The sequence below is a fragment of the Phacochoerus africanus genome, chromosome 8 (assembly GCF_016906955.1).
Source record: "Phacochoerus africanus isolate WHEZ1 chromosome 8, ROS_Pafr_v1, whole genome shotgun sequence".
NCBI classification, from domain to species: domain Eukaryota; kingdom Metazoa; phylum Chordata; class Mammalia; order Artiodactyla; family Suidae; genus Phacochoerus; species Phacochoerus africanus.
In genome coordinates this window covers 95,922,708-95,945,380 of record NC_062551.1, presented here as the reverse complement: position 1 = coordinate 95,945,380, position 22,673 = coordinate 95,922,708, and the positions used below count along the sequence as shown (strand labels likewise).

General features: G+C 39.3%; 1 protein-coding gene across 1 annotated transcript; it reads left to right on the top strand.

The window, feature by feature from the left end:
* Positions 1–12: 12 nt before the first annotated feature.
* On the top strand, positions 13–20,339 carry RNMT (RNA guanine-7 methyltransferase). The gene is given in 12 exon segments (XM_047793590.1): positions 13–87; positions 2,726–3,183; positions 4,769–4,904; positions 7,513–7,538; positions 7,540–7,639; positions 9,648–9,763; positions 10,672–10,853; positions 11,490–11,654; positions 14,785–14,902; positions 16,144–16,245; positions 17,536–17,569; positions 19,991–20,339. Coding segments are annotated over 11 exon segments (1,437 nt in total). The 5' UTR covers positions 13–87; positions 2,726–2,763; the 3' UTR covers positions 20,029–20,339.
* Positions 20,340–22,673: the final 2,334 nt, after the last annotated feature.

The window sequence follows — 22,673 nt, the reverse complement described above, 5'->3', positions numbered from 1 at the left end:
GTGATCCCGTGCTGCCCGGTAGTGACGTCACAGCGCGCGCGTGGCGAGGCGCCTCTTCCGCAAACAAGAGTCGTGGATGGCTAGACGGTGAGTGTGTGGCTCCGGCGCTGGGTCCGTACCCTTTGTGTGTGGCGGCCGCCGGGTGGAAGGGGAGCTCTGACTGCTGGCCGGGCTGCTCGGCGGACACCGGTACCCCTTGGCGCGGAGCGCGCCCGGGTCGGAGAGACCCGAGAGCGGCTTCAGGACTTCCAGGCTGTCGGAGCCGGAGCGGCCAGCCGCCTGGCCTGCGCGGAAGGCTGGAACCCGAGCCGGGCCGCCCCGGGCGGCCCTGTGCGTCCTTCGGCCTGAGGAGACCTGGCTGGCTGGCTGGCGGTTCAGACATGGAGCTCACCTGCTGGAGCTCGAGCGCCTGGCCCGTCGTCCCCGGGCAACCTCGGGGGTGACTGCCGCGCAGGTCACGGAGATGCCGGGCAGGTCGTTGATGCGCATCCACGGCTGTGTCTATCGACTCTTTACCCGAGTCTTTCTTCCAGGGTTCCGAAGGGCAGTCCTCTTGCGTCGGGAGCTTAATCATTATTCCACTGGGATGTCGGGCCCAAACATGCGTACCCATTTCTGGGGTCGTTTGAAATTCTGTGCTGTTTATTCTGACTGAATGGTCTTTAGGGCATCTCATCTGTGGAAATATCACAGATAAATATAAATAAATTTAACTTACATTCCCAATACTGAATTTAGGCTTTACATTTACAGTTAAAACTAATTATAGCTAAAGATAATAAATTGCTTTGATTTATTTGGAATTAAAACCGGTTTCTACTTCTGATTAGGAAATAATTAGCAAGGAGGAGAGCTAGGGACTTGATAATTTGGTGGGCAGCTTTATTAGATAATTATTTTAAGTAGTTATTCATAAAATTACATTTATGGGTAATTCTTTTTCTCTGTTTCAGTTCTTCCAGTTTTGGCACGTCTTGGTATTTTGTTACCTCAAACCTTGGGTAGTAAAAGCTAATATCCTTTCAAACCCTTACTGATTTAGAGTGATTTTTTACCCATTCCGTTAAGTGACTATTTCTGCTCTAGAGAGAAGAAGAAATACTCAGAAGACTTTGTCTCTCTCTTTGTAACTTTTAAGTTCTGAATTTGCTGAATCTTACTGAGTTTTGGACTTTTGCTTTCTCTTCTCCACTTGGTTTTAATAATACAGCCTAACGTTTTAATAGTGGTATATATAAGCTGTAAACTTTCTGAAGACTCACTCACAGTGCCTTATTGAGCTTTTCTGTAGTAGGAGTTAACTAAACTTGTTGAAGTACTTATTAAGTTCTTATCCAGTAAATAGTTCACTTATTTCTCTCCAACTCCCATTTCACACATAGGCCTAAATACATTTGAAAAAGATTAATGGTCCTTAAGTTGCTGGCTGAGTCTTGAAACTTTTTGTCCAGCCATTCTGCTTTCTTGGATTTCTAATCTCATTCTGACTCCCATTATGAAATAAGTATTTTAGCAGTCAGCTGTAGGTTCCCAGACTTTTCTTGTTCTTTGTGTTGATTTTCTGTGGTGCCAGCAAAATCTCAGCCTCACCAGGTTCTGATGTCATTTAAAGGAATGTGATACAATCTACTCAGTTAAAATTGTGCTCTTCTTAAGCTGTGTATGTGATACCTTTCAGATGTCAGATTGCAGTATGAATCTCTTAAGTTTTGCAGGGGTTTTTGGATGCAAAATGTTGTATTTGGAATGGATGGGCACAGGGAAATATGTGTGATTGGGTCACTTTGCTGTACAACAGAACTTGACAAAACATTGTGAATCAACTATATTTTAATAATAATAAGTAAATAAAATATATTTCCTGGAGTTCCCACTGTGGCACAGCAGGTTAAGGATCCAGCTTTGCCAGATCTGTGGCATAGGTCGCAGCTGTGACTTGGATCTGATCTCTGGCCCAGGAACTTCTATATGCTCCAAGTGTGGACAAAAAAGGAAAAAAAATTAAATGTTCTGTTGTGCCCTAATGAATTTGTTACAGTGTCCAGAACATAGTTTGCGAAACAAGACTGTAGAGTAAGGGACAGGATAAAAATGGAACTGACTTTGTCAGTTTTATTTTTTACTTTTATTTATTTTTTTGCTTTTTAGGGCCTCACCCCCAGCATATGGAGGTTCCCAGGCTAGGGCTCAAATTGGAACTATAGCTGCTGGTCTACCCACAGTCACAGCAACACCTGATCTGAGCCGCATCTGCAACCTACACCACAGCTCGCGGCAACGCCAGATCCCTAACCCACTGAGTTAGGCCAGGGATCGAACCCAAAACCTCGTGGTTCCTAGTCGGATTCGTTTCTGCTGTGCCACAACGGGAACTCCCCTTTTTAAATTATTTTTTATTTAAAAAAGTTTCTTTTTATCTTGTCAGTTTTAATGCCAATGATTCCTTTTGTGGATAAGATTGTGAAAGTGTAATCAACTATATTCCAATAAAATTTTAAAAAAGAGAGAGTAGAAGTGTTCCAGGATTATAATCAGTACTTCCATATTATCATTTTCAAGAATTCATATGCAGTCTATATCAATTGATAACTGTTTTCAGTATTCTCAGATGAATTTTTGTAAACTAGTTGATCGCTGAAATTAAATGGCTTGTTTCTGGTATAAATTGTTTTTTAAATCTCAGCAGTAGTGTTTACAAGTAAGAATCAAATTTTTGCCATTTCAGTGTTAGTTCATGAAGTTGTGCCATCTAAGTAATCAAAAATGGAAAATTCGGCAAAAGCAGAGGAATGTGAAAAGCTCTCTCTTAAAGAGGCAAAAACATCAATAGATTCAGAAACTGAATCTTCATTCAGTATTGATGAAAATACAACCTCTCCCGGGACCAGGCTTTCTGAAAAGGCTCCTACTTGTGGGCTAGTGGGCTCTCCAAAAAAGAGAAAAATGGAGTTTGAGGACGATCTTGTAAAGGAAAGTTCTAGTTGTGGGGAAGACACTCCATCCAAGAAAAGAAAACTTGATGCTGGAATTGTCCCAGAGGAAAAAGGTTCTGGAGATGATGAAGGCATTTCAAGGAAAAGAAGAATGGAAAGTGATGGTTTTACAAAAGATGAACCTTCTACTGGAGATGGCACTCAGAAAAAGAGAAAAATAGAACTTGAGGATGTTCCCGAAAAGCGAAAGGTGTGTTGAATTTATTTTTTAGTAATGGAATATATCAAATTTAAATGTGGAGCAGTTGTGAAATAATACTGTTTTTTACATAATTTAAGAATGTTCTGGGAGTTCCCCTCATGGCTCAGCAGTAGGGAGCCCAACTAATATCCATGAGCTTGCAGGTTGGATCCCTGGCCTTGGGTGGGTTAAGGATCTGGCAGTGCCATGAGCTACAGTGTAGGTCGCAGACGAGGCTCAGATCTGGCTGCTGTGGCTGTGGTGTAGGCCTGCAGCTGCAGCTCCAACTTGACCCCTAGCCTGGGAACTTTGGTATGCCTGGAGTGTAGCTGTAAAAAAAAAAAAAAAAAGGATATTCTATTTTTAATAGATATCTTTGTAAACTAGGGTTTAAGTCATAATTCAGTTGTTCTTATTTAGGTAAAACTTCTGCTTATGAGATAATGTTATTTCAGAAGTCTTTGAATAGAAACTTAAAAGGCAGTTTTTACAGTTTGCTTTTTCTTTGTGTTCTCAAAAAGGCAAAAGAGTATAAAGTCCAGATGAGTTACCTCTTTTCCTTTTTAATTAGTTGTTCGTCTTTTTTTGTGTGTCTTGAAGTAGTTGAGATTATCATGTAAAAAATAAATTTAAAAATAATACCCAGCTTTACATTCTTTTCTTAATGTAATTCCATAAACTCTTGTTTCCAGCTTCTTGTTAGGGTGATTATATACAATTTTAGCTAAGCCTGGTATTTAGCAGGGATGTTATAAAGCAAGGGTTAGTAAGCCATTTTCATCTGGGATTACTATATTGTAACAATCTGAGGTGGATCTGGATTACTCTGAATGAGTAAAATTCTGCCATCAGGGAAGAAAGTGGCAGATAGGCCAGGTGTTTGTCCTTAGTGGAATTTGAATCCTTGTAATACAGAGCATCTTGTATTATAAACATAGTTTGCAGACTTTGACTAGCAGTAAAACCCTTTTTTCAAGAGAAAATCTTAAACCTCCTACTGATTTTATGTATCAGATGAAGCACTTTGGTTGACCAGAGAAGTGGGGAAATCTGAAGCCCTTTACCTACCTGGCATTGTTACAGAATGCTTCAGGATCTTAGATGAGGGCACAAATTGAAACTGTTGAATTAGGTTAATAGCAGGCAAATAATAGAAATCACTGACACTGAATGTAGCCTATTGAGCTCTAACCTCTTTGTGTATTATCATCTTATTTAACACCCACAACAGTTATATGTAATATAATTGTTTGTATTTATCCACTTGTAGGCACCTCATCCACTGAGTGAGATTTACTGAATTGTGTAAATCAGAACTCTGGAAGAGTACTGGTGTTATTAAAACATTGGTACTAAAATTATACAAACGAAAGATTAAGATGAAAACTTTTTAAATAAAGAGTTGGTTTTTAACAATAGGGAATAGGAAAACTTTGCATGTGATTATAATCAGTGGGATTTCTGTGGTTATGCCATTGCTTAATAAAGTTTACCAATTTCAGTAGAATTTTATCCGTATATAGGTCAGATGCTCTTTTAGACTTATTTTCGCCTTGTTCAGTTTCTTAATTTTGTTTCATTCTTTTATTTTCAGAACTTGGAAGAAGGACACAGCTCAGCAGTGGCTGCTCACTACAATGAACTCCAGGAAGTTGGTTTAGAGAAACGTAGCCAAAGTCGAATTTTTTACCTAAGAAACTTTAATAATTGGATGAAAAGTGTCCTCATTGGTATGATTGGTTTTTGATTTATAACTTGGATTTTTTTTTTTTTTGGTCTTTTTCTTTTTGCTATTTCTAGGGCTGCTTCTGCAGCATATGGAGGTTCCCAGGCTAGGGGTCGAATCGGAGCTGTAACTGCCAGCCTACTGCCACAGCCACAGCAACACGGGATCTGAGCCACGTCTGCAGCCTACACCACAGCTCACAGCAACGCTGGATCCTTAACCCACTGAGCGAGGCTAGGGATTGAACCCGAAACCTCATGGTTCCTAGTTGGATTCATTAACCACTGAGCCACGACGGGAACTCCTATAATTTGGAATTTTTAATTTTAGCTCGTGTCTCATTTTTTTCTCCCCAAATGGTTAATCATACAGAAAGCTACTATTTTTTTAGGTACTAGTCACTTAATCCTCAGACCTTGGTTAAGTAAAACTGGAGCCAAAACTAAATCTAGGCCTTTGAGGTAAATTCTTTTGTATTTACATATGGTTGACTACATAAGATATTGATGAGTGCTTACTTGGTATCAACTTAAGTTAGTCAGGCTTTCAGAAAGCAGTTGTACTTCTTATTTATTTAGGGTTAAGTTTACTTAGTGGTGTTAAATAATCTGTTTTACTCTAATAGTTTTGGAGCAATGATATATTGTTGAATTAAACATTCAAGTTCCATATAGTCAAGAAAATGGACGTTGCCATGATTTTTTTATTTTAGATTTTTAATCTGTAAAGGTCATGTATGTTGACTGTCTTTTGAACTTGTTTTTCTTATACGGTGTGTGGAGAAAAAATGAAGTTTACTTTAAGGATTGAGGAAGACATTCAACTTTTTGGACAGCATCTTATCTGTGGAAACTCACTTTTGAAATGCAAGTCAGTGGAGGAAATATGATTCAAGATATATTTATTGCTTTGTGTATTGAGTACATTAAATAGCCACTTAATTGAGATTAGAGAATTTTTTAAAGCTAGTATATTTAAATTTTGGTTTCTGTTTTTGTTTTTTAAAAGTCAACCTCAGGAAAAGAGTGCTTTTGTAGTTACACTGTAATGAATTAAGGGCTAATTGTGGCTACTTTCTATTAATTCTGACAATAATTTACTAATTTTTAAAGATAAATTATCCATTCTGAGATGTGTTAGGACTGGGAACTGGACTCATTTCAAACACATTTTAATATTTTCTATCTCAGCTTTTCCATTCATCATCCTCAGTAATGCAGATAACTTATCATTGGGTATTTTTCCTGATGTGTCATCTATTCATGTATTTATTTATTGAATAAGTATTTTTAAGTTCAGCCATATTTTTTCACATTGTTATATTATTTTTATAAATAGGAAAATGGGTAGTTTTTAGAAACACTTGGACTTAGCGAAATTCCTCTCTCAGCATCTGGGTATCCATTTCTTCTTGAGCTATTTTACCAACTCTCAGTGCTTCTCTCTCTGTACCTGTCTTACTGATCCTGTAATCAGGGTGTTCTGTGTCACATTTCCTCACTGGCTTTTTTCTTTCTATTCTCAACACCCACCCACTCTTTGTCATTCATTTTCTCTTCCTTGTTGGTGCTTATGGATTGGTAATAGTTGAGTATGATTCTTAAGTATGAAAAAAGATACCTTTAAATGTTTCATGAAGACTACCCCTCTCATTAGTCTTAATGTGAGGAAATAAGATTTTATAGTTCTTGCTGTTTTCACTGTTTCCATATTGTATTTTATGCTATTTTCTTAAGAGTCGTAGCAAAACCTTAAATATGGAACATTTATACTTCTATTGAAATTAAGATCCTGCAGACAGTGAAAGGCAGAAGTATCTATACAGAATAGTACTAGCAGTCAAAATAGTACACATAGGAAATAGAAAGCATTAAAGTCAGAGTGACAGGAAGAGTAGATCTAGGACTCAGTATTTTATCAAATTTTAGAATTGCTGAATATTTTAGTTGTCTAAGAATATTAACATACCTTTAACTATTATTTGAACCATCTGGCTCGTGATGTATGGGGACCTTCTGATAACACTTGTTGGCTGTAATGTGATTTGGTAGATTGGGATAAAAGATTCCATTTTTACTGCAGAGTTTTTAAGAATTCTGATAATGGTGAAATTAAGAGGTATGTATAGTTTTTTGACTATTCTTACATTTCTTTTGGAGATAGGCTTGACATCTTTTATCAAAATCAAGCTTTCTTGTCCCATAATTATTTTTATTAGGTATATAAGTTGAACAGTTGGCTTTGGAAAGAGAACTACGAAAAATTATGAATGGTTTTTCTTTTATCAGAAGGAAGCATTGGGTATTCTTGTATTAATTAGAATTTTAAATGTCTGCTATTTAATATTGAATCTGATTCTGAAAGTAACTTTCAAAAACCTTGCTTCACTTCTGAAATATCTGACATATACTCTTTTATCTTTAATGCTAGAGGATCAAGTTAATTAACTCTTAGTCACGTTTTTAAATATTTCCCAAGTGTTAGCAAGTAATTATATTAATGAATCTGTTTATTTTATATGTCAGGCAGAAGTTAGTAGGTTAGGGGTAAGAGTTTATGTTTTAGTAAAAATGGAAAAGTCCTCATTTATTATGACTTTTTCTCTTTTTTAGGAGAATTTTTAGAGAAGGTGCGGCAGAAAAAAAAAACGTGATATCACTGTTTTGGACCTGGGATGTGGTAAAGGTGGAGATTTGCTCAAATGGAAAAAGGGAAGAATTGACAAGCTAGTTTGTACTGGTAAGATAGAACAGTGATTACAGTGGATTAAAGCATAATGGAACAAAGGGAAGAAAATCTCATTGTTCACCCTTGGAAGGATCAAGGAAGCTTACTCATTATTCTGAAATTCATAAATTAAGGGGGGAAGTGAGTTATTTATTTTCTCTGTCCCCATATGAACCATATTGCAAAGTAACCAGATGTTTGAAAAGAGAACATTCCTCTTTATTGGAAAATCATAATAAATAAATTTTCTACCATTGCTGAAATAATAGATCTAAACAACAATCGTAAAAAGATGCCAGACCTATTAGGGGAAAGGTTGAAAGTGACTTAACCAGATGAATCAAAAACTGAACCTACTGGTCAGTCTTAACCCTGAAGAGGGGCAAACAGGCATCATGCTCTTTCCCGCACATGGGCGACAATGAGTGCCCCGCACCACCTCACTTGGCGCTTGTCATGTTTCAGTTTCAGAACCACAGTACAATTATAGAAATTAAAACTGAGGCTTTAAAAGTATTTTTAATTCATGACCGATAAAATTTAGTGGGAAGACTAGCATTTAAAAATATTTTTGCGAATTCCTTTAGAGAGGCTGGGCTAGTAGAAAACAGCTGGAGTCTCACACCTGTTTCTGCATAAGCATGTTGAGATGTGTTTTATTTGATAAGTAATTGTATTTTCAGATAATTGAGGAGGTTTGTCTTTGCCACATCAAAATCCAACAAGTGGTAGTTCCTTAAAAGTTAGTTACAATGAGGAATCTGAAACTGAAGTGATGGACTTTTCATGTTCTATTGTTTATTATTATGATTATTAAATTTTTATGGCTGCATCAGAGGTATATGGAAGTTCCTAGGCCAGGGCTTGAATCCAAGCTGTAGCTGTACCAACTGCCTGATCCTTTAACCCACTGTGCCAAGCCAGGGATTGAACCCATGCCTCCACAACAACTTGAGCCGCTGCAGTTGGATTTTTAGCCCACTGCACCACGGTGGAACTCCTCATATTCTGTTATATTTAAATCCATCCATCTGTTTTGCACTTTGAATGGATCTTTTGCCCTGTGAGATTTTGTAATATATGGAAAATAATGTTCACTAAAGTCATACAGATCTTCTGAATGTTGGCATCAAGAAATCACTTTTGTTTAATGTCACCATCAGTCAAAAAACTATTGGAAAGATGCCCAGCACATGGTGGTAGGTGGAAGTTTTTCACTTGAAAGCTCAAATTTATCATTGGTAACAAATTGCTTCCATGAAGTGGCAGGCTCACCTTGTTCATTCAGGAAAATGGCTGTCAGATTACTAGGTCTGAATAACCAGCTTGTCTGTCTATGCTTCTTTCAAGTGAAATTATTTTATATGAAAAAGTGCCCAGTACAGCTCACAACACAGTTAAGGGCAGATCTTTTCAGACTTTGTTGTGTAGCAGAAATGTTGTGTTACCTTCCATTTCATCACACAGTGTAATAAGCCAAGATTTAATAAAATTAATTTGTACTGCTTTATCAACGACATTCTTAAATGAAATTGGCTTTTTTTTTTCTTTTTTCTTTCTCTGCTGGTTTATAGCAGTCAAAACTGTGTTTACCAAGTATTGCCAGTACCTTTGGTTCTCCTACCTGGTGTTCATGATAAGGTGCCCGCTGCCAGTGCTTTTGCACCAGCAGTGCAAACCTCAACACTGGGAAAAGGCAGGTGACATTTATTAAGAAAATGTAAAAAGCTGGGCATATAGGGTTAGGTTTTATAATTGAATTTGGAATCTAAATTTTTTAAGCATTTAAAAATCCTGATAGAACTTTTCTGTTGTCAGTACCTCTTGAGAAAGCTTTAATTCCTTTTGAAAATAATGGAGCATTTACTTTTGAAAATAATGGGGCCTTTTGTTTTCTAAGGCACGATTCCATGCCACAGTTTGTCAGTTGAGATAAAGTCTAGATTGTGCCCCTTTTTTGCATTTCCATTTTAGCTCTGTGGGCCTTCGTTGACATTACTAACTCTTGTCCCCCTTCCAGACATTGCTGATGTTTCTGTCAAACAGTGTCAGCAGAGGTATGAGGACATGAAAAATCGTTGTCGTGACAATGAATATATTTTCAGTGCAGAATTTATTACTGCTGATTGTTCAAAGGTATTTTTTTGGTCTATTTTTTGTGTTTTTAGGTTGGGTAAATGATTTAAAAATCAGCTCTTTTTTAAAAATGTGCTTTGAGATGTTAAAATGTTAGGACATGCATTTTCAGTTTCAACCAGAAATTCTATTCATGATAAATTTCCTTTAATGACCCTCTGAGTACTGCTAGGGATTTTTAGCTTTTAATCATTTTGACTTTGGAAATCATGTGTTGCTTTTCTGCATATACAAGATTTATTTTTAATGTTTAAAATAGATCTGAACTTATGTTTTGTTCACCTGATAACCTATTTGGGTGGTTTCTCAGCATCTCAGAATCTGGTGTCTTCCACTTTCCACCTGTTGGTGAACTTCTTTAACATCTAATGTTTGGAAGACTTACAAAGGCACCTCCCGTGAACTCTGTCTTATCTGACTTTAGCTCATGAAGCTATTACTTTAATCTTAAACATTGTGTTTGCAGTTGTAAAAGTGGAAAGGAGAAGTGGTAGGACACTGCTGGGAAGTTGGAAACGTTTAAAAATGCTTTTGCATTTTTTAAAAATGCCCCAAAAGCCAGCTTTGTGTTTTTCTTTAAACCCAAGTTATTGTTTATTATTTTTCATTAGTTTCCAAGTAGAGTCAATTAAAGGATTGACTCCTTTAAATGTCAAAATTGATGAATACTTTTTTAAGTGTGATTTTAGAATCTCTAGTTTTTAAAATCACTGTGAAAATGGGAATCATATTCCACAGAATAAGAAAGAAAGAATATTTTTATTATGACCCTTAAGACATGTAATAAAGGAGGTAGGAAGGGAATCTCCATTTTTATTTTAAGGACTCTAATTCTAGAAGTTAATTCACTGAGAAGTTTTTATGTTGCAGCCAACTTCAGAAATTTGACCCACTTTAATTTGTCTCAGGAACTTTTGATCGATAAGTTTCGTGACCCAGAAATGTGCTTTGACATCTGCAGTTGTCAGTTCGTCTGCCATTACTCGTTTGAGTCCTACGAGCAGGCTGACATCATGCTCAGAAATGCCTGTGAGAGGCTGAGCCCTGGAGGCTATTTTATTGGTACCACTCCTAATAGCTTTGAATTGATGTAAGTACTTTTAAATATATTGTGGTTGTAAAACACTCAGAAATATGCTTATTTTTATTTTTTTTAGACTGCACTCATGGCACGTGGAAGTTCCTGGGCTAGGGATCAAACCCAAGCTGCAGTTGTGACCTGCACCGCAGCTGTGGCAATGCCAGATCCTTAACCCACTGCGCCACAAGAGAACTTCCAAAATAAGCTTATTGTTGAGTAGCAAATGCTTATCAGAAATAAAGTTTATAAAACATGCCATGTTGATCACACAAGGGCTGAGCACACTGTTAATGTAGATACTCAAAATTTAAATTGAAAAGCCAGATTTACAGACAAACCTTTACACATCTTTATGTGTAAGTTGGAGACTGATGTTACATCGAGCCAAAAGCCAGAGGTGGTATTGCTAGATGAATTCTAGATGAGATATGAGGCACTGGACTTAACCAGCTGTCAGCTGCTTTCAGCCTAATTTTATTAATGAGATTGTTAATGATTTTTTAGTGTATTGCTTCTTGAAAGTAGCTCAAATCCAATTAAAAGCTAATCAAATGTCTTCCTAAAATTGTGCTATCTGTATTAGAACAAGTTCTACCTAATAACAAATTTAATCTTTTTATTTTGATTTGGGGATAACCTTTATAGAAGACGCCTTGAAGCTTCAGAAACAGAATCATTTGGAAATGAAATATATACTGTGAAATTTCAGAAGAAAGGAGATTATCCTTTATTTGGCTGCAAGTATGACTTCAACTTGGAAGGTGTTGTGGATGTCCCTGAATTCTTGGTCTATTTTCCATTGCTAAATGAGTAAGAATGTCATTAATCTGCTACTGTTCTCTTTTTGCCATAAGAGAGAAAGAAAAGGAAAAAAAAATCAGTACTTCTAGTCATCTTATTTTAAGTGGGATCCAAAGAAGTATAGCTTTGTTTAAAGAAAAAAGGGCCGGGGGGGGGGGGGGGGGGGCTGGGGTTAACCTCAAACCCAGGGTTGGTGCCGCAGATTTCTTATTTTTTGTTCCTGAAATTATCCAGTAGGTAAGAAAGAGAGCCTATTGCCCTCAGCTTATGGCAGAAAATAATTGATTCTACAAGTAGCAAAAGATTTTTTTTAAAAAGTAGCTGCTTTTACCTTTAGTAACATAAGATGAGTCTTCCCAAAGCAGAGATCCTCCTTTTGACAAAGATAGATATTAGAAGTTGTTTTATTTTTCACCAAATCTTATGAAATTGCCTATGTCTCTTGGGCACTGGTGTTAATAAAATCTTGATTTGGGAATGTTTTCAATGGTGCACCTAATTTCCTAGGAGTCCTGGCAGACCAGACACAGGAAGAGCTAGGGTTTCGGGCTTTATCAGGGAAGGTTTGAGGACCTTGTGACACCCCCCTGGTCTAAGGGCTTCCCTGACAGGGAGAGAGGAAGGGTCAAGTTCAGTGCAGGCTATGTCACAGCTGACCAAACTGCTTCCTGCTTGGAGTTCCCTTATGGCCTAGGATTGTCGTCCCTGTGGCTCAAGTTCAATTCCTAGCCTGGCAACTTCCATAAGCCTTAGGCATGGCCAGAAAAAAGCCTCCCCCACAAAGCAAACACCCCCCCCCCAAAAAAACATGTCTTTATTAACTGAGGAAAAAGAAGAGCTTTATTTTTTGCTTGTGTTGGTTGGTGATTATTTGAATTGTATCTCAGGCAGCTTATAAAATTATGGATGTCAGATTTTCAGGAGTTCCATAGTATATAAGAGTTTTATACAGTAATAAGAAAAAAATTAGCATGTGACTGAACATTGGAAAATATGCACAATTTATAAATATGAACTATAAGATTTGAAAATTTAAATCACATTTTCCTTAAAATCAGCAAACTTAGAAATTGTTATGTTCTTCAACTTAATGAAAGAAGTAATTAACATTTTTAGCATGTCATTTTACATGTTTTGTATGTTAGCTGATATTTTTGGTTGACAAAGTTGGTAATTTGAGTATACCCCAAAAGAATAAAGAATAAAATGAAAGTTTTTGTTTTTAATGATAAGCAAACACTAGCCACTTTTTCTGTTTAAATTGTCTGATGATAAACATAAATTCAAAGTCATCACTTTACTATCTACATTTTAAAAAAATTATTTATTGAAGCATATTCAGGGAGACAGTCTGAAAATGCATAGGAATTTTGAGATGTCCTTTTGCCATTTCATTAATATGCTTTTATGTGTGGCAGACCTATTCAAATTGGTCATTGAGTCTCAGTTCTTTGTAATTATGCTATATCTTAGGTATAAAACTTGGTTTTATCTCTGAAGGCTCATTTTGGGTATTTATGATAAAAAATGAACTGTCTGCAGTAGAAGAGACTTCAACTTTACTCCAGTTGTCCCTCCAAGGAGGGACTCTTGCCTTACACATGCCTCTTACATACAAATCCAGGGGGTCCTCAAATGTTTCCTGCACCCCCATCCCCTCACCTGTCACCTCACAAGCCCTCCCATCTATCTTTTCAGAGTTTTTTTTCCCTTTCTTCGTCTCCTCGTTTACCTGCTGCCGGAAATCATCCTCACATAGTAAACAACTTTGACAGATGCAGCAGGGAAAGATACACAGAGCCTAACAGGAAGACGTAATATAATTGAGGAATTAAGGAAGCTGGTCTTTTGGGGCCGCACCCACACCACAGCTCACGGCAGCACTGGATCCTTAACCCACTGAGCAAGGCAGGGATGGAACCTGCATCCTCACGGATACTAGTCAGATTCATTTCTGCTGAGCCACAATGGGAACTCCCAAGTGATGTTTAAATTAGCTTCTAAAGGATGACGCATTGGCCAGTGGAGTCAGGAAGGGAGAGTGTCCTGTCATAAGGAACCGCATGTGTGAAGACCCCAAGGTGGGACAGAGCTTAGCTGAAGGAAACCCGTTGTGACTGGGTCTTAAGGAGTCAGTGTCCAAGTGGCTCCAGATGAGGCAGCATTCCTGCATAGATGAAGGCCTTCAAGGCCATGTTACAGACTTGACTTGTGCCCAAAGTGTGCTGCAGAGCCATGAAAGGGGTCAAGGAGGAAAGGGACGTGTGCACTTTGAAGGTTACCCTGACTGCAGTTGGAAAATTGGTTGAGTGTAAGAATAGAAGCAGGGAGATAGTGAAGTGGTACAGCTGTTGGGTGGACGGGGTTGCTGGAGCAGGATGATGGTTTATGACAGAGTCAGAGTGGGCCTGTTTGGAGTAGGTTTTATAGGTAAACGGAGAGGCTGTAGTTGGGGACCAACCACAGGGGCATGGGAGGGGCTGATGTGGAGAACTCCGAGGTTTCTGGTAGGAGTCTGTTAGATGAACTTGCTGAAATAGCAAAGGTGGGCAGGAGAACAGGCTAGTGGGATTCAGATCCGGGTATGTTACAGTCCTGGTGTGCTAAATGAGTGACAGAAGAGAGGCCTCAGCTGTGGTACTTTGCAAGCTGTGTGAGTTGGGTGACAGGGAGCTGGCCTCCGGACTACACTCTTCAGAATCTGGACATTTGGAAGTTGTAAAATGATCTGGGAAGAAGCAATCTAAGGTATAGGACAAAAGTCAGTAGTGTGTCTTCCCAGGAAATCCAAGAGAGGAAAGAAAATATTTTAAGAAGGAAGTTGGCAGCTATTTTCCGTGCGACGTGAGAGAGCAAGTTAAATGAGGCGGAGTTGGTAGAAAAGTGTTCCTTATGGCCCTTGTCCCCACCTCAGAGCCTTTCATCTCACTTCACAATAACAGAGCCCCCTGTGACCCAGTGAGATTTAACTTCGTGTTTCCTTACAGGCCTGGCCACTGGTGTGTTGCTCTCCACCCATTTTGCATCATCCTCTTATGAATTTGTAAAGGTTTTTAGTTAAGCCCAGAAGATGTCACTGTTGTGTGAGGAGTTACAGATATTTTGGAAGCCTTTTCATTAAATGATCTTTTTTGGACAGAATGGCGAAGAAGTACAATATGAAACTAGTCTACCAAAAAACGTTTCTGGAATTCTATGAGGAAAAGATAAAGAACAATGAAAATAAAATGCTGTTAAAAAGAATGCAAGCCCTGGAGGTGAGTGTTTAGAACTAGAGCGGTTGTAGTAAACTTGTTTGGCTGTTTCTGAGATTTCCTTTCAGGGGCACGGACGCACTCAGTACATAAATTACACAGATATGTAAATCTGAGCCACCTCCAGACTCTTCAATGATTTGGACAGAGCTGAGTACAAAAGCTTTCTCTGGTGGGTGCCCAGGAAATACCTGATGAATGAAGGATGCCCTCATGAATTCTGCTTTCTTAAGAGGTACTGCTTTAACCTGGGAATTCTCAGGACTGTTGGCCTCTGGGACTGCTCTGTGTACTGCAGGCTATTATTGAGCAGCACCCTGGCTTCTGGCCACTGTGGATGTCCCAAAGATGAAACACCTTGAAAATAGCAAACAGATAGCTAAATTTCTAATGTCTGAGCTTGCTGTAGGATACTTATAGAGAAAGGGGGGAAAGAAGATACCAAAGTAAACATTTCTGGATCATTTTCTTAAAAGTGGTTCTTTGCTAGCTGGTCTGTTGTAACAGGACAAAAAGAAATTAAAACTTTGTAGAGTAGATGGTTGTTAAAATAGTTTATGTAGTTCATTGTTTTATGTGCATTACAAAGCACCTTGCTTCGTAATATAAAGAGCCAGTACTTAAAATGGATTAAAAATAATGCTTGAAGTAATTTAAATAAACGTTTGGCCAGCTCCCCTTAGAAACAGCATTTTTCGAGGCCTTTCTTCAGATTCCCATAGAAATGTGGAGACTGCCTTATTGGAGGCTGGATATTTCCTTCTTGAACTCCCAGGGTTCTGTTGACTGAGTGTTTCATGTGTGTTATTTCTAGTTGTTGTTCATACTTCCATGGCTGTTAAGCCACCATAATGTTCATATGAATGTTTAGCTCTTCTGGTGGTAATTTCCTTCAGCTTTGAGTTGTAGCAGAAAAAAACCTTTGACTGGGAGTTGGGGAGGTGTGAGTGTTTGCTGTCCAGTGGTCCTTGGTGGTGATTCAGGATGCTGTTGATCCTTGTGTTGAATCTCTTTTTGCAGGTGCTCTGATCATGCTCAGCATCGACCACACAGTTGCTTTGTTCAGAGACAATTTCCTTCGCTTTTTTTTTTCATATTTCAGAAGTATGTGTAGTTTGTATTCCTGAAGTAATACTTAGACATTATTGTCTTAATTATTTTATTTCAGTGATTTGGTGTGTTTAATTCTGAACTGTAAATTTCAGTGTAATGTCTCAACTAAAGAATTTCATGTGCTTCCCTAGCCATACCCTGCAAGCGAGAATTCCAGACTTGCCTCTGAGAAGGCAGATGACTATGAACATGCAGCAAAGTACATGAAGAACAGTCAAGTGAGGTTACCTTTGGTGAGTTTTCATTTTTTAACACGTTTTATAGAAAATAGAAACTTAGAAAATTATTTCACTAGTTTACAGTACTTGGGTTCACTGAATTACAAATCAGATACTATACATTAATCTGTCTCTCTTAAGTTATGGTGTCTTTTTATAGCTGTATAATATAGAATAAATGAACTGAGAATGGAGTGTTTTATTTGAGTAAGGAGGGGAAAATTATAGGCTTGGCCTTGAGCGTTTCCTTGTTATATCATTAAATCTTAACCAAAACACTACTGACTCACAGTGTTTATAGGTAAAATTTAGGGACTTACGAAGTTAGATGGGGAAAAATTACATTTTGATTTTCATTGACTTCTGTGTGGAAGTTTACATTTTCCTCAATTATGAATGTAAGACAACCACAGCAGCGGTATTAGCTCTAGCTGTGACTTTGTCATCAATAGAAATTATAGATATTTGTGTAACGCATTTCTGCTCACATCTTAGAGAAATATTTACATTCATTACTTCTTCAGAATGATATTAGTTACTAGACTTGCCACTATATTCTGTTACTCAGTGCTTTTGCAAAGTATCAAGTATATCACTAAATACAATTTATTTCCTTTGTATGATACATACTTTATCTTGTGATTTCTCTTATAAAAACACAAAAATCTTACTCCCTCATGTGGGGTTATTTGATGTTTCAAGATAGGCCTTTTTATTTTTTTATTGTCCAAGTTAAAAATGTGAGATTGGTATTTTTTCCAGTTACACATACACAAAAATACCATCTTTATTCAGATTTAGCCTTTGGTTGAGAATCAATGGTTTAGAGAGTTTGGCACAGGGCAAAAGTGGTAAGAAAATGACATTAAAGGTTAACCTCCTTGATTTCTGTTGTATGTTCGGATCATAGTAATAGTAATGGTCATTGTATTTTTATAGCAAAGTTAGGGCATCTCTGTCCATTACTGATTTGTGTGTGTGTGTGTGTGTGTGTTTTTAGGGCTGCGCCTGTGGCATATGGAGGTGCCCAGGCTAGGGGTTGAATCAGAGCTGTAACCACTGGCCTATGCCACAGCCACAGCAATGCCATATCTGAGCCATGTCTGCAGCCTACTCCGCAGCTCATGGCAACTCTGGATCCTTAACCCACTGAGCTAGGCCAGGGATCCAACCTGCATCCTCAAAGATACTAGTCAGATTCATTTCTGCTGAGCCACTATGGGAACTCTCCATTAACTGAAATATAAGCATGTGTGCACTTCCGTATTCAATCTGAAATTGTCTTTCTTTTTTTTTTAATTTTAGGGAACGTTAAGTAAATCGGAATGGGAAGCTACAAGTGAGTATAGCATATGTGTGAATTTACTGACATTTTCAAAGATTGTTTCAAAGTGACAGTTAAAATCTGAAACCTTTAGGATTAGACTGGGGCGGGGAGCAGTGGTGATTATATTTGCGCAGAACCCATTGTGTGTCCGACTCCCCTGTCTGGCACAGCTGTTTAGGGCCAGGAGGAGATACATGCAAGACGTTCCTTTTCGTGAATATTTTCATTGTCTGCTCATGCGACGAAGCCATCCGTATGTGCTGTCTTTACCTCATATTTCTGTTGGACATTTTGGCCTGTGGAGCACTTCCATGTATTTTATTTGGCTTGATCTCTCTGATGTTGACAGTGAAGGCGTAAGAAGTACTGGGACATGTAGTGAACCAGCACTGAGCAGGGTGTTGTAGAGGCTGTGGGATTGGGAACAGCCATGATGGAGACATTCTGAGAGCATCCCTGCCTTTGAAAGAGAAGTCTGAGGCCTGGCCAGTTGTGAATCCTGTGCTTCAGCAGATGAGTGTGGCAGGAGTTGGCCCTGAGCCTCATTGCTGGGATGATGGTTATGGCACCTGAGGACCTAAAAGATCACCCCACTCGTCATGTTAATATATGATGGTCATGTTGAAGGGAAGCTCAAAGATAACCCATTTAATAAACATTTCGAGTATTGACTCATATAAAGATCTGTGAAAGGACTTTGGAGGATAAAAATGTAAATGGTATACCTGTGCCTTCCAGAGGTCTACTGTTTTTTTGGTTTTTTGGGGGGTTTTTTTGGTCTTTTTAGGGCCACACCCACGGCATGTGGAGGTTCCCAGGCTAGGGGTTCAGTCAGAGCTGTAGCCACTGGCCACAGCCACAGCAACTCGGAATTTGAGCTGCGTCTGTGATCTACACAGCTCTTGGCAACGCCAGACCCTTGACCCACTGAGCGAGGCCAGGGATCGAACCCACATCGTCATGGATGCTAGTGGTGGATGCTAACTGCTGAGACATGACCGGAACCCCCCAGAAGTCTGCTATTGTTAATTGCTGGTCTGGAATCAGGCACTGCATCTTACTGGTTTTCTTTCTTTCTGTCCCCGTCTCGTGTGCTCACTCTTTCTCTTTTCCTTTCCCTCTTGCTCTCCTTCTCCCTCTCTCTCAATTCTTAACCCACTGCACCATAAGGAAACTCCTTAGAGGTCTTAAATGACCCTCAATTAAGGCCAGTCAGGACCACAAGGTTACCTGCAGTAGGTACAGGTGTGCTTGGAGTGGGTCTGGCAGGCTTGGCTGCAGGAAGATCGCTGGAAGTGCTGGAAGGCTCAGTACTGCTGGCCTCTGCTTGTGTGCTTGCTATAGGGCTCTGCTTCTTTACCCTCAAGCAGAGTGTGCATGTTGATCACCCTGCGTGACCTGACCATCTGGCCACTCTGCCACCAGCCACATTTCATTTCTCCTAGAAGACCAAGGAGCCTTTGGATGAGGGACAAAGAATAGCATAATGAGAACAGTGTTTGGAGAGACTGCCGTGGTGCTCCTGTGTGGGCTGGGTTGGAAGGGCAGAGCGCTCCTCCGTGGTCCACCCACCCCTGTTCCACAGTTGAGCAAGGGGTGAGGACTGCACACCACATGGCCTCTTATCTTGACTTTCTGGTTCAGTGTCCTAGTGAATAATGTTAACACCCTTGTGATGTTTTGAAGAGATGTCATTTTTCCAGTTGTTTTCCTAGCTGTAAGATGTGTTGGTATCTTCTTAGAAGATAGAGTCAGTCTGAACCTCAGAGTGCAGAGTGGGAACCATGGTTGCATCCAAATGTCTTTGAACCCAGGTCAAAGCAGGAAGTCTTTTTCCTAGGGGAGAATGCTCTTGGTTGGGGGGTGGGGTGGGGAGGCACATGCAGGAATGTCTCTGCTGGGCCCTCAGGAATCACGTGGCTTTGGCTCACTTCCCTTACCAAGCCCTACGACACAACAGTTGGATAATTGGATAAATGTTAACATGCATGTTGCATATGTTCTTTACAATTTTTTATTAGTTTTGGTTTTTTTTCTGAGTAGAAAATTTGGGGTACCCATGCACTCCCAGTAGTACAGTTATTCCAGGTAAAAAGAATTAAATCATAAGGGTTTTAAGTTTTCATTTGCTTTGCTTTTGCTATTCCCCCAAACTGTAGAGAGTTTTAGAACTGTTGAATTGGTTTTCTCCAGGGCTGTGATGTCACTGAATATTATAGTAAGTGTATATTTGTTTTCACATAAACAGATATGATCCCATGTCTGCTTAAATATGACTCAAAATAATTGAAGAACTCTTAGAAATAATGCAATTTTTCCTCTGTAAAAGCTGCTTGAGAATTTCCAGCAAATTATGAGCAAGACCAAGATTGTTGCCTTAAGGATATGAGAAACCAACTTCTATCTTTTCTTTCTTTCTTTTTTTTTTTTTAGGTATTTACCTGGTTTTTGCATTTGAGAAGCAGCAGTGAGCACATCACGTACTCCGTAGCCCCAGGACAGCTGTGTTCCACCTTGTACAGATTTGAATGGTCCATCTTGTGTAGATCTGACAACCTTGTTTAATTATTCTCAGTGTACAGGATGCTGCTGGAAACTACAGTGTATAAAGTCAACATTGCTGTCTGTGACAGATGAACTTGTATGTATATAAGAGTGAGTCAGGACCTTTGTCTCTAAAAGTCTATTTTTAAATAATGTTCTAAGAATTCCATTTGCATCCATTCTCCTAGCTTATAAAAATTATAACATACTCGTTAAAGCCACTGAGTTCTTTCCCCAGTGCTCTGCTTTGTCTGGTGCTTATTTACAGTATTACATTTATTACAGTTGTAGAATTGGTGAGAGAGTGTACTGGTTTGTGAGTGTGTGTGCTCATTTCCTTAGTTTTATTAGTATTTTTTCAAGATGAAATTAATTGTATCCTATACAATTGAATGTAAGTGTTCAATACATATTGCCAAATTTTGAAGTTTAAAACTAAGTTTTAAGTGGAGTCCTCTTCATAGCTCAGCGGTTAATGATCCCAACTAGGATCCACGAGGATACAGGTTCGATCCCTGGCCTTGCTCAGTGGGTTAAGGATCCAGTGTTGCCGTGAGCTGTGGTGTTGGTCGCAGATCCCGTCGACCCCTAGCCTGGGAACTTACATATGCTGCGGGTGCAGCCCTAAAAAGCAAAAAAGAAAAAGAAACCCCTAAATTTTAAGTGGTCATAAAAGATACTTAATATTTTAGCCAGTTATTAGATTTCATTATGAATCACAGCTACTTTATTTGCTAATACAATGCAATTCTAGCACTGGATAAAACATTTCAGATTCCAGCATAGAATTGTTTGGAATGTTGGGGACTTTCTCTTAAGAATTTCCTACAACAGCAAGTAATGTTTCAAGTTATCAAGGATATAATTCATTTCTTTACTGAACCAAAATGCCATAGGTGTTTTTCTCAAGATTTAATGAGCCTCCCGTATGAACGTCTTGCACATTTTCCTCAGATTTTTATGTGGCACTGCTGTGGGTATGTGACTATAAGGAAGCTGGCAGAGACACTGCAGGGGGAGGCTTCCTGCCAGGGAACCCAGTACCCCTTTGGCCAGGGAGAGGCAGCACCTGCTCCCAGTACAACGTTGTATTTGGCACAGTGACCTGCATCTCGTCCCCACTCAGGATTTGTATTTGCCATTTCAGAACCATTATAGTTGTCAGCATGGGCTTCTTACCTGACTCTTCCAAAACTAATGCCTACATGAACTATTATTTTTAATTTATCACCTTTTGGAAAATTTGCTAGTTTTTAGGTGGATTGAAATTTAAAGAGCTATTATTTCATACTCTTTAAAAAATCATTTCTTTCATGCGTGGTTCTTAAAAGACTCTTCTTTCTATAATTATTCAGGGTACTTGTTGAAAAAGTGTAGTCTTAAAAAACCCAGAAAAAATGGAGTTCTCCTGTGGTGCAGCGGGTTAAGGATCTGGCATTGTCACTGCTGTGGTGTGGGTTCAGTCCCTGGCCCAGGAACCTCCACATGCCATGGGCATGGCCAAAAAAAAAAGTGTCATCTCTTCATTCACTTATGTGTGTTGATTGTTCATGGTGTTAGAGTAGGAGACCTTTTAGCAAGACAGCATGGTACACCTAATTTCTGTTCCTTCCACCATCAGTCTCCAAACTGTTACTAGTTTACAGAACGTGTCACTTGCCTTAGTGGTGGTTCATCATTAAGTCACTTGGGGAAAGATAAAAAGCACTTCTCACTGGTGGCTGCCACCAGCCTGCTGAGGTTGGTGACAGTGATGAGGGGGTGGGCATAGTGCACTCTTAGTGCTACATGTCCAGGTTCATTTCGGTTCTGGGGCAAGTGCCAGAAAGTATTTTGATAGTTTGGTAGACTCTGCAAAGCTACTCTTTTATTCCCTATCACTCTCCTCATGTGATGTCTTAGTTTATTCTGAACAAGTCATAAAGCATATTTTTGGCCTCCTGCTCTGTCCACTCCATGGATAACTGGGGAAGAGAAGGATTCCCGTAGGACGGAGTCATTGGTGGTAGCAAAGGAAGGTGGAGCGCTAGGCCTTTTGTGGATAGGAGGAGCAAAGAGCGCTTGAGGGGGGTCTGAGGAGCTGGTTTGGGAGGGTGGGGGGTGGGCATGGAGCCACGCTGGGGGCTTTGGGGTTCTGCTGTTGCCCTAAGAGCTTTGATGGCCTTGCTGCCTTCTCTGCTCTTCCTCCCTCAAGTCCTGCTGCATGAGTTGTCTGGGAGTGGACTCCCCCCACATATCTGCAATCTAAATACTTGCTCATTTTCCATCCAAGACCTGTGGAAACTTAGGAGAGGGGGTTGTGGCTTTTCATTGTCTGGCCAATGATGTACTTTCAGACCTGCCATTCAATTCGTCCTCTGAGGACGAAAGTAGAAGTGAGGATCAGATACAGCATTTGTGGAAAAAAATTGGGAAATTAGGAGGATTGGGTTGGGACCCTGGCTGTTTGTGCTGTAACTGAGAACACATGAGGGAAGTTCCCTTCATGGTGCAGAATCCAACTAGTATCCATGAGATTGCAGGTTCAATCCCTGGCTTTGCTCAGTGGATTGGGGATCTGGTATTGCCATGA